Source organism: Helianthus annuus, chromosome 13 (assembly GCF_002127325.2).
Source record: "Helianthus annuus cultivar XRQ/B chromosome 13, HanXRQr2.0-SUNRISE, whole genome shotgun sequence".
NCBI lineage: Eukaryota > Viridiplantae > Streptophyta > Magnoliopsida > Asterales > Asteraceae > Helianthus > Helianthus annuus.
This window is the reverse complement of record NC_035445.2, coordinates 7375205-7388047: the sequence shown is the minus strand read 5'-3', so window position 1 is coordinate 7388047 and position 12843 is coordinate 7375205. Positions and strand designations below refer to the sequence as shown.

Genomic DNA, 12843 nt, shown 5'->3' with positions numbered 1-12843 from the left:
TTTCGTAAATTGATTTGTTAGACCAAATGCATGTACTGTAGCAATACTTTAATAAACCAAATTGATAATGAAAACTGCAGAATTCATACGTAAAATAGGGCGTCAGGTAAAAACTAGTTTCATTTAAATGCACACGTTTCATTTGAATAATCAACAATTTCGACCAGTATCTATTTACATACTTTACTTTGAGCATGATATCTCATTAATCTATGATTAATCATCACTTATATAACACGTACAAAGTGAATTGAATACTAAAAAAAACATTATTGTATTATTATGATTGATTTATGCATGATATATTTTTTTTCTCATATAACTTTCGAAATTTATATAACTTCAAAAAAATATACGATATTTTTATAAAATTTTGAATCTGCAGTTACGACATGCCTGTCTTTATCTATGTCTTGATATAAATTCATTTTGAAACCGAGTTGTGAGTACCAATCTACAAGTAATCGAAACACAAACATAACGTTATCAAAGCTACTTTGCATTTAGTTTTTTTATATAACTTTTAAGTTATTACTTAGAACCGAGTTATGGATGGTAAACATTTTTCAAAAGAGAATAAAAAAACTTTAATTTTCTGGGAATCAAAAGTGCAAGGGAAGTGAATACCGAATGCAATCACACAACAAACTAGAGAGACAAAATATTAATTTACTTGCACCCAATGCCTTCTTACAAAAACTTACATTTATGTCTCTCCCCAAACCCATCCTTGCTTATCCTTTACTCGTCACTTAGTTAACACTACAATAATTTCAATTGTTATCAAACACCCCCCCCCCCCCCCACACACACACACACACACACCAAAACAAAACTTCTTCAAACAGGACAAGGGTCAAAACCCATTCACTTAAAGCCCCAACACAATGTAGTACACCAGAGTGATTGGTAGAGCTATCAACATTCCAAAAATAACCCTGCAAGACAAAACATGTAACCCATGCATTATACCTTGTACATTTTCACATCAAGAATTGTCAATTTTGTGTTTTACCCAAAGGTGTAAATGGGCTGAGCTACTCGTAAGCTACTCGAAAGAAGTTCGAAACGAGGCGAGCTTAAATAAGCTCGAGCCTAAAAATAAATTTGTTTAGTAAACGAGCCCGAGCCTGAGCTTGACTTATCAAGCTCGAGCCAACTCGCGTGTCTAAACGAGCCCACTATTTGTATAATGAATAACTAATATATTAAATATATTTTTTAATAATAATAAATATCTTTTATAAATATATGAGAAAATAAATAAATTATATATAAATAGTAATTATAATTAATATAAACTAATTAATAAATAATAAACTACCTACGACATGAACCTTGAATCGAGCCGAGCTAAGCTCAAGCACCCCTGGTTTTATATAACATTTTCACATACATGAACTTTGACAAGTCAAGTAAGCTCATAACCATTTGGTGTCACATTTTTTGTGTACAACTTTTATGTACAAGTCATTATTAATGCATGAAAGTAGAACAAAAACTAACCCTGTGCTAAGTATATCAGGATGGACATTATATTCTTTAGCAAACACAAAGGGGACAATTCCTTGAGGAAGAGCAGCCTGGTATTTCATTAACAATCACAAATATATTAGTCAAAATAAAAGTCAATAATTTGACTTCCAATGGTCAAAATTAGTACCTGAACTATGGCCACATGTAGCAATGTTCCTTGTAGTCCAACCGCGACTGATGCAGCCGCCATGACCGCCGGACCAGTCAAGAAACGAACCACCATGGCAAAGGCTGCAACCGAGTTTCCACAAGCTATAATTTTTGGCTGCAATGCCATGAACAAACCTGCGAAGGTGCGGAAGCTTTGAAGTTTAGGGGTGGTATATTTGTTATTCTACAACTTTTTTTTTTAAACTGTGAGAACCCGTTACCAGAAAGCACATAAACTTTGAAGTTAAGGGTGTTTTACTTCAAACATAAAAAGTCAACATACCGAGACTAAACATGGCCATGCCAAGACCGGCATCAGATAAAATCGCGATGGATTTTGCAACTATCGCAGGCATTTGAACGTGCCACCTACAAAAAAAAGTAATTTACGCTCGGGAAAAGACAAAATAACCTTGTGAAAGCGAAAAAAACTTGTGACATACTTGAATGAGACTAGGGACCATGTGAGTCCAATTAAGCTCGAATACGTGTTTGGATTTCTGATAAGCTTGCGCCACACCATGATCAAAATGAGTCGGGTCATGACACTAGCTGGTGGCATAGAAGCGGGTTTCGTCTCACCAAGTGGGCTAGCCTTTGGGTGGAGCTCAGCGGTTGAGCTAGACCCAAGTTTAGATAGAACCGGGCCCACTCCATTTTGGCCGGGTTGGTTCCCAAAACTAAACTCTTTTTGTCCAAATTCATCATAATCTAGTGTTTAAGTCACAGAAAACAGACTAGAATAAATTAATTACTAAATTAACTAAAAAACACACAAATATAAAAAAAAAAATATTTGGAAAAGAAAGGGACAAATAGTTACAATATTTAGGGATACTTGATGTGCAAAGGGTAGAAACATGAGGCCCATGTTTTTAGGGTTTCATTAATATTAAAAAGGAACAAAACAAGAATTTACAAGAAACAAGACCAATAATATGGTATAAATGAAACAAAAACACCAATATCTTGGAAGGAATTTTCTTAATGAAGGTAACCATTGTTTTGAAAACCACCCCCACCTCGAGTTCGGTTAGCTAATGGACCACACACAAGTAAACTTGTCGGTTTTAAGCGAACAAGACAAAACCGATGGAAAACTGTAGATGACGCCTCTTTTGATTGTTAGTGGCCGGTTGAACAAATGAACCGTCGTGCAGTGTCCAAAATATGGACGCCGACGAAAATAAGAAAAATATGCAAGAACTTTTTACTTGAACTAGTTTGCAAAATCAAATTCTAAGCAAATTGTTTTCACTTTAAGGTTATTTCTACTAAGCCATTGGATCAAATATTGTAGATCAATGAGATGTAAGATTACTAATTTGACTATAAAAGTCAAACCTTGACCTTTTGGGACCAAATAAATGAATAAAATGCATCATGTAACAACAAAAGAAAGGGCTTAAATGAAGCATATATCCATCACAAGAAGACATGCATGGCCAAGATTTGAGGGGTATTTCAACATAATTGTCAACATCAAAAGCAAATAAACAAATTACAAAATCTCAAAACTTTGTGGACCATGCCCAAAATTGTGGGAATTGTTACACTCATATAAAACAAGAATCTCATAATATATACACCTCCAAATTAAGCAATTCATCTGAGATTATCTCATTCTAACAAGTAACAAAAAATTATAACCCTTTATCCCATCAATTTGATTAGCTGGTTAAAGAAAAAAAAGTATTTAAAACCATTAAAAGTAGTTTCACTGCAAAATAATAATTATAAAATTAGTAGTTTCACTCCAAAATAATAATTAAAAACCATTAAAAATATTTAAAACCATCAAAAGTTAAAAGTTCTATCTTTAGTTCCCTTAAAACATGAACCATTAGAATAGTATCTTAAATACTCATGGTATAAAAAGCCCATATTAAAACATGAACCAATAGAATAGTATCTTGAATACTCATGGTATAAAAAATCCATAAAATACATGAAAAAAAACCTCAAAATAAGTAGTCTGGTGGCAAAATAATGAAAAATATGTTTTTTTTTAGGGTAAATTACTTTTTGAGTCCCTGTGTTTTAGTGGTTTTAACTAGTTGAGTCCAAAAGCAAAAAGTTTAACGACCTGAGTCCCTATAAGCATTTTCATTAACCATTTGAGTCCTTTTGAGTCCAAATTTTAACCTTTTGAGTCCAATTTTTTGGACTCAAATCGTTATAAAATGAACAAAATTGGACTCAAAATGTTATAAAATAAATGGTTAGGGACTCAGGGCGTTAAACTTTTTGATTTTGGACTCAAATGGTTAAAACCACTAAAACACAGGGACTAAAAAAGTAATTTACTCTTTTTTTTACCGTGAGAATCATTACCAACTATTTTTAACCGCGAGAACCATTAACCATTAAGAAAAACTCGCAGTAACTATCAAATATTATGCTAACCAATAGATTAGAATTTAGATATGACCAATATAAAAGTACCCAAACGATTAGAATTTATATATGACCAATATAAAAGTACCCAAACGCTTATCACTATGTCAAAAAAAAACATATTTTATATATAACTTGCCACATTAAATGTAAAAAAGTTCTAACCTTTAGTATGTGGCACCCCTCCAAGATCATTCCCATACTCCCCACCCCTAAACACATGAATCCCACCTTCAGAAACCGGTGAAGCATTAGAACTCCATACAAACATATGAAGATCTTTCCCACCACCACCACCCTTCTTCCCACCCACCGGAGACAAGATTCCGGCACTATTCACCTTCCCATTATTCCCACATTCCTCATCACCCCCCACAAAACCAGACCCACGGGGACCCACAAAATCCCCGTGGTTAAAACTCGAACCCCTCGGGGTTGGGTTTCTCGACGACTGCAGAGAATAAATCTCTGCATTCGTCAAGTTCGAAACCCGAGGGGTTAAAGTAACACCACCACATTGTGACCTAGACAAGATCTCAGACTTTGAACTTGTAGACTTCCTAACCACTACATGTAGCTTCCCATCATCCCCAACCTCAGCTTGTGTCACCAACTCTTCTTTCCCATCTAAACTCAAAACATCTGAGTCAACTCTAAAGGAAACAATGGACCCACCATTGTCAGGAAACTGTTCCCCAATCAACAACCTTGCCCCCCTAAACTCAAACAAAAAGAGCATCAAAGTGTACCATATTATGCACTGGAGCACCACAATCTGAACCATCAAATCACCTGAAAACTCACCATACATCCCTTTCAAAAGTGGGATTCCCATCACAAGTGTGTTGGGAAGTGTGGATAAAGAAAAGATAGTGATTGACCAATCTAAAGACAATCTTTTACTCAATCTTGACCACAATGCTAACACCACAAGAACCATGAGTTTTTGAATAGTGTCAGCAGCTATGAACCTTGTGTTCATGGTGTAAGGATTGTTGGTTGAGATGAAGTGGAATGAGAGTAATGGGACAGCAAATAGAGCTACAAATCTGTTGATTCCTGAACATTGGTCTGGTGTGAAAATCTTCCACCATTTGACTGAACCATAGGCTAGAACCATGGCTACATAGAGTGGAACCACTGCTGTTAAAACATGATAAAGGTCTGAACTTGTGATCATGGTTAGGAAATGGAAGGTGACCCAGATGAGATAAAGTTGTGAAGATGAAAACCCAGGTGGGGTTTGGGGAGATTGTGGGTGAATCTTGGTTAAAAGGAATGATGAAATCTTTTGGGTTTGGTTAGAAGGGGAGTGTTATTTATGGGGGTTAATGGGGGACAGGAGAGTAAAAGATTATGTCTTTTGAGGAGGATCTAAACCCATAGGACAAATATTATGTGAAAGATATTGACCATGCAGGAACCAAGCATGTCACACTATATTATATTTTATATGAGATGTGTAAATTATATTTATTATTAATATTAATCTATGAGCTATATATTTTTTAAATTTTACATCACATATTCACTTCATTGTTTAAATTTCAATTGTTCATGGGCCGATCCTTGTGTATGACAAATAAATCATATGTTTTAGTTATGCAATCAATGCCTATTTTTTGGTGTATCTTACATTGTTTAATACATGAAGTTTACACAAATACTAATTTCCTGAATCGTATAAAACACAACGGATGAAGAATTTGATAGGAATACATGGGTATGCTATTGATGGCGTTAAACCAAACATATTGAAAAGATGCACGCTTACAAATCAATCATGCGAGTGTGTTGTGTAACGCTTAACTGCCAGCTAATCAAAAGTTCAAAAGAGTGGAAGAAAATTATTGGTGCGGTTCTAATGGTAGCGGCTTGGGAGATTTGGAAGGCGAGAGACGAAAACACTTTCAACAATCATCACACTCACTTCAATAGGACGGTGGAGCTTATCAAAGAGAACTCGTTCCTGTGGATAACGAGTAAATCTAAATTTTGTAGTACTAATTGGAGTAAATGGTCCGACTTTAACATTCGTGATGTAATTGTATAACTTTCGGGTTTCAGTTTCTTGCTGGCTCGGTTTCTATTTTTTTAATAGAAGTTTTGTCACCTTTTCGAGATTTACATGCCACCCTTTACCATTGAGATAGCATATTAATATTGAGAATGATGGTCAAACATCATATTATACCTTACTAGTGTCTTACATGCTGATATATTTTCATTGTCTTATATAGCTAGCTACCCATGTAAAGAGTAACTAGATACCAATATATACTTAAAACTATTTATTTTTTAAATCTTTATTGTAAAAAAGATAGCAATTTGTTCTAACCAGTTTGCTAGCAAATGATGATAGTCTTACTTACATGGCTCTCTTAGGACATAACAAATTAGGGGCCATTGTACCATGTAGACTTTACTCTGATAAGTTGCTTTCCTCCATTATTTTATTTACAATGAATTAGGGGGCCATTGTACTGTAAAATATTCTAGTTTCTTCAAGTTTAGGAAATGATAAATGAGCAATAAATTGATTAAAAAAGTTGTCTTTTAGTGGAAATCTTTTAGTTAAATACCCAATTTTAAAGCACGACATAGATAGAGAAAAATAGCACTATAATAATTTAGTGACTTGTTAAATCATAAATTTTATTGACCGTTAGTGGACTGTGAAGCTGAAAATCCTTGATGCTTCAATATTTTTGTTTGTTTATACTCTTTTCCTTTTCATATTAAATGTCTGTAGTCTGCGGACTACATCTGCAGACATCTGAAGTAGAAGAGGTGGACCAAACCTCTGCAGTCTGCAAGAAGAAGACTGTTTGTTTTTTAACTTCTGTAAGCTGCTAAAATAAACTGAAATTATATTATATTCTTATACAATTACCAACTTGGATCATACCCTTTCGTTTAAAAGTCGCGTCGTTTTTACCGATGATCCTATCCTACCGTTCAACTATCTTTCGTATGCCGCTCAGTTGCAGATACGATTAATCTTTCATTCAGTAACGTACTAATGTTTATATTTAGTTTATTTTGTGATCGTATTTTGATGATTTCACAGAACCATACACAATCATTGTACAAATTGATAAAAGGGGATGTGTCTTTGCATCCTATAACATCTGCCATTGAAGAGCTTGCAGATGTCGCTAAACAAGTTGAAGATGAAATCAAGGTTTTTCTTTTGTGTCTTCCCAATAGATATAGTTTGTTTTTTGACTTTAGAAGTTGACCGAACGTCGTTTAATTCAATTTTACAGAAAATAAAGGATGAAGAAGCCGAAGGGCATGTTTCAGATTTAAAAAGGCGTGTGTTGAATGATCGGTTGATGTTTGCTGAAAGAGGCTTCTTGGATTCAGACGGGTGTCGTCGGAGGGTAGGGTGGCGCCGCAGTGGAAGGTGGCGGCGGGGGCAGGGTGTCGCCGGAGTGGTAGGTGGCGGCGGTGGGTGGAGGAGAAGAGGTGAAGAGGTGCTAGGGTTTTGTGAAGAAGAAGAGGTCTGCAGACCCATGAAGACATTGGTCTATGTCTGCACCAAGAAGTGGTCTCGCAAACATTTTTTAATGAAAGGTCTTCAAGAAAACAAACAGTCTTCAGACCCAAAGGTCTGCACGCGGTCTGCGCGGCGAAGACATAAGAGGTTCTGAAGACCTTTTCAAAAAAAACAAACACCACCTTAGTATTCTTATGTGAGTGATTAAAAAAGAGTTATTGGAACAAAATAACCTTAATTTTTACCATTTGGTGGATAGCATTCATAACTTACGAATTGTATCACGTCACTTCTAACTTTCAACTTATTTTTATGTGACACTCGTAAACTAACTGAACCCTAACCCAGTTAGCTGACGTCAGATGACAAATCAGTAAACAAGTGCCACATTGTAATGCCCAGCGTCCCTGTACTTTAGAAACTTGTCAAGACTAGTCCCTGAAGTTTAACTTTTGTCTATAATTAGCCCCTAGTCTATGTGGATTGCCTATTTCTTGAAATGCCTAAGACTATGTGTTGAAAATGCCTAAAACTATGCTGGAAATGCCTAATTTTGTATGATTGGAATGCCTAATGCTATGCTTGAATGTCTATCTGGAATGCCTAAATGAGAAATGTCTATGTGTGGGATTGTCTAATTCTAAACGACTAAAATGCCTATTCGGAATATCTATATGCTTAGAATGTCTAATCACAATACTTGGAATGCCTAAATGTCTATACACTTGGAATGTCTACCTCTATGTGCTGGGAATGTCTATATACTTGGAATGCCTAAATCTATTTGGTGCTTGACTCCTTAGACTCGTGAAACTTGATTCTTGGTTAAACGAGAGACTGGAGCCTTGTCACTAGCAGAATCTATTTAATCTTGTAAACTTTTGATGTATATGCTATAATCTAGTTATTCTATTACTCAACATAACGCAACGCCTAACCCAACGCGTAAAACAAATCAGAATCGAGAACGCGGAAGGATGGAATGGCCAGAGTGGCCATCCGATCGGATGACCACCCAAGCCGAACCACCCTTTCATTTCTCCTCTTTCGCCTATAAATAGGCTGTCACATCACCATTTTGGGTGATGTGACAGCTCTGCTCGACCAAGAACACGTGCGCACGCTATTTCTTCATTTTCTCATCAGATTCGGTACGTTTCAAGCTAAATCTTTGTACTTCCTTGATCTACACATCATTCTCTACGTGATTCTCACTTGAAATCACACTTTTCACCGTGAAATCTCTCAGAACCGAGTTCTTGAGGGTGATGTCATCATGGCGGTTGTACAAACTACCATGTGATATCATTCTGAGCAAGATCTAACTCAGATCTAAGGTATTTCATGCGTTTTTACTCTAAATCTAAGCTAAAACCTATACTTTTCATATAAAACTTAAGTTTCTTCATTTCTTTCTTCAATTTCTGATTTACTTTGGTGATAAACGTGCCGGAATGGACTGTAGACTCGATCGGTGGTCTAGAGTTGGTTTAGGAACGGGTTGTTCACTGATTAAGATGATCACGGGATGGATTCCGGCATAAAACCATCACCAACAGACAAACGGGTCGAACTGGGGTGATTCACGACAGATCAGAATGTCTGTGAAATGACAAGTAACTGTTGCATCAGTCTGCACCGAGACGTCACCATTAAATTTCAAACTTAGAATTTTTGCAAACATCGGTGAGCTATCAATCTTGAAAGTCTAAACGGACAGCCGTCCGATCGGACAGCCATCCGGTTGGAATATCAAGTTATGTGCACTCACCCGTATGGCAATCCGATCGGATTACCATCCGATCGGACAGCCACATAAGTCTTTTCTGATCTTCATAAATGTCTTACCCGAACGGATGGCAACCCGATCGGATAGCCATCCGATCGGGCAACCATTGTCACTTTACACACACAAGGCCATCCGGTCGACTGGCCATCCGATCGGACAGCCGTCCGATCGGACAACCATCCGACTCAATGACCCTGTTAACTCCTTTATTCAATCTCAATACGCTGCCCGATTCTTACCCTATTGCAATCTAATCAGGCTAATCCTAAAAGAGCTCCCTTTGATCTAATAACAGTTGCAACTGTTAAGCAATCACTGTGAGTATACTCGACCCCCCTTTTTCCTTTAAACTTTTGGGGTGTAACATGTATTCTATTAAACTAAATACTTTAGGCAAGCTATACTCTATCCTTTGTGTTTGTGAAAACTTGTGCATTCTAGTATTCTATTTGTGCTATGTGACGTTTAATCCAGGGTGTTTAGTTCCGCCTTAACAATAGTAGCGCTATAGGGGGTGCACCTCTCCCATTATTCTTTGGGGGTATTGTTAGGAGGATTCTAGTTTACCTTGAGTCTTGGGTAAACACTAAAGCATCGGGATACTTGGGCTATCACTGCGTGGACTGCGACACTAGCACGGCTGTAAACTTTTTTTATTGCTTACACTATGGATATGAGTTGCTTTTGATCTATTAATCTAGTATCAAACTTGTATACTCGCCAATACTTTTGTATTGATATTTTCATACATGTTGCAGGTTGATATGATGAGATGGAACATGGAAAACAAGCTAGGGGAATGCCTAGAAACGTCACGCTAGGTAATCTAGACTTTGAACAATTTGAACAATTATGATGTGATGTTCTATAATGTGATATTTTGAGATATATGGATTTTAGACAATTGCTATGAAATCTACTTAATTCTATTGAAATATCTAGTGTTGTGGAATTCTCTTGAGCAATCTGCACGATTAGTGCTTGTACCCCGATGTTTCCGCCATCGGTTGGGGTGTGACACACATCATCAAAAGTCACGTCACTAAATAACTGTCACATCAGATGCCATATCATTAAATAAAGGTGATCATTTTAGATATGTAACGTCACTAAACAAGTGTCACATCAGCAAAAAACTGATTGGGTTAGGGTTCGGTTAGTTTGGTAGTGCTACAGAAAAATAAGTATAAAGTTGGGAATGACGTACAATTCATAAGTAAAAGTGCTATCGGCCAAATAATGAAATTTGATATTATTTAAATCAAATAATCAATTAAAAGATTAAAACCGCTTACAATAATGTAATAAATACCGAATGATCGATATCTTCTATTGTCACAACTTAAATAACGGTCTGCTTGAAAATGCCACTTTTATTTCACATTTGGACAAAAAAAAAATATATATATATATACAAAATAAATGAATTTGTCGTCGCTGTCTAACCCTAAATGTGTCATGCCTAGATACACTACTTGCTAAGGCTGCTTGGTGAAATTGGGAAATTGTGAGTTTATAACATTAACTACCAAGTATTAAATTGTAGACATATAAGTAATTATATTGTTAATCAAAGTTTCAGAACGACGACACACACTCTATGATTCTATGTCATCTAAAACATATCTAAATACCCATAATGAGATTTGAACCCTCATTAGTTGGTTTAGAGGAATTCACCAATACATTGGGCCAAAGGCCTCTTGATAAATTCATAGTTAAGTGTCTAATTGGTGGAAGTTGATAATAAATGGGGGTGTGATTTGTTTAAATGATAATGACGTTTTGGTAAAAAATAAAAATAAAAAATCCGTCATTGTATTGATCAGGCTACTCTCTCAAACGAGAACCTTGCTACTAGATGGAGCAAATACGTTCCTAGAAAAATAAATATGAGTAAATTACTATTTGAGTCTCCGAGTTTTAATGGATTTAGCCACTTTAGTCTAAAGTCAAAAAGTTTAACGCTTTAAGTACCCAAATTTTCATTTTGTAACGTTTTTTAGCCCAATTTGCTAACATCATCCACCAAGTCTGTTAACTACAAGAGCATTTTAGTCATTTATACAAAGAGTACAACTCTTTAATGCATACACACACAAACATCTCTCACACACACACACCTACACTTCACCATCACCATCGCACCTTCACCGCCACTCCACCATCACTCACCTGCCACCACCCACCTGCCACGTGCCACCACTACACTTGCCACTACCATCGTGAATTGTCCTTACTACACACCACAACCACTAAAACGCCGCATCTAAACCATCTTCGAACCAGCACCCTATCCCCACCAACACCAACTAGTGCCTCCCATACACACAAAGACCACCTAGTTCTCTGACGACATAAAAACACACAAAAGTTCTTCAATCTCAGGCAAAATCTGTAACCATATAACATAAAATAAAGCAGTAGCTAACATGAACAACAAATTCAATCTCTTCATTTCCAACAATTTCCCACAACTCATCTTCTCCAATTCCAAAACTCCCAAAACCCTAACCCTCTCAATCTCCCCAAATCATAATAAAACCTTCAACATTCATTCACTAATCAACACCACATCACATCTACTTCATTCACCGGCGATGCAGAGGTTCAGGTTATTGGATGAGAATGGTGTGATGAGGAATGATTTTAAGTGATGGAAGACTCGCCGGTGGTTGTAGGGCACAACCCATTGGAAGAAAGCAATGGTAACTCGACCTAAGGTAACTGATTGGTGGTTGTTGGGCTTTGGCTCTAATGGTGTGATGACCACTAACCTACAACTAGGGTTCCGACCTAGGGTAACTCGACCTCTAGTTCCACCATCACAACTCCATAGATCTCTCTCTATACGTTGGGCAGTAGTGGTCCATAATGGTTTGTTGGTGTTTGGATGTTGTTCTAGCAACTTGAGTGGTGACGAGATGGATGGACGTTTACACTCTGTTCCCGAGTCTCATTTAACAGGGGGAGGGGAAAGAAAAGAGATGAAAATATGAAAAAACCATGTTCCTAAGATTTTTTAAGGATAGAAGGGGAGGGGAAAGGAGGGAAAATGGAAGAAAATTTGTACGTATATTTATCCTCCCAAATCGGAGAAATTAGGAGAGAAATCAATTACTAAATTACCTCATATCTAATTAAAATGTTTTATGTTTAAAGGGTATAATGGTAAAATTGTTCCTTTCTTTTCTTTTCCTCCTAACTCTGTTAAATGGGACTCGGGAACACAGTGTTAGATATATATATATATATATATATATATATATATATGTATATCTATATATATATATATATACGGTAAGGTTCATGCGAGAACCACCTTTATTGCGAGAACCGCGAGAACCAATGTGAACACAACCTAAAATAGCTAAAAAAACCCTAAAAAAAAACTAACCCCCACACCCCCCCCCCCCCCCGACAAAAAAAAACCTACCCCCACCCCCCAAAAACCTAACCCCCCCCCCCC

The 12843-nt window shown here is 36.6% G+C and overlaps 1 protein-coding gene across 1 annotated transcript; it reads right to left on the bottom strand.

Moving 5' to 3' along the window:
• Positions 1-571: 571 nt before the first annotated feature.
• On the bottom strand, positions 572-5448 carry LOC110897381 (probable auxin efflux carrier component 1b). The gene is made up of 7 exons (XM_022144132.2): positions 4249-5448; positions 2130-2397; positions 1970-2055; positions 1664-1821; positions 1507-1583; positions 864-938; positions 572-729 (listed from the first exon to the last, which is right to left on the bottom strand). Exons 1-6 carry the CDS (start codon positions 5261-5263, stop codon positions 872-874), a joined length of 1671 nt encoding a protein of 556 aa, XP_021999824.1. The 5' UTR covers positions 5264-5448; the 3' UTR covers positions 572-729; positions 864-871.
• Between the last annotated feature and the right edge of the window lie 7395 nt (positions 5449-12843).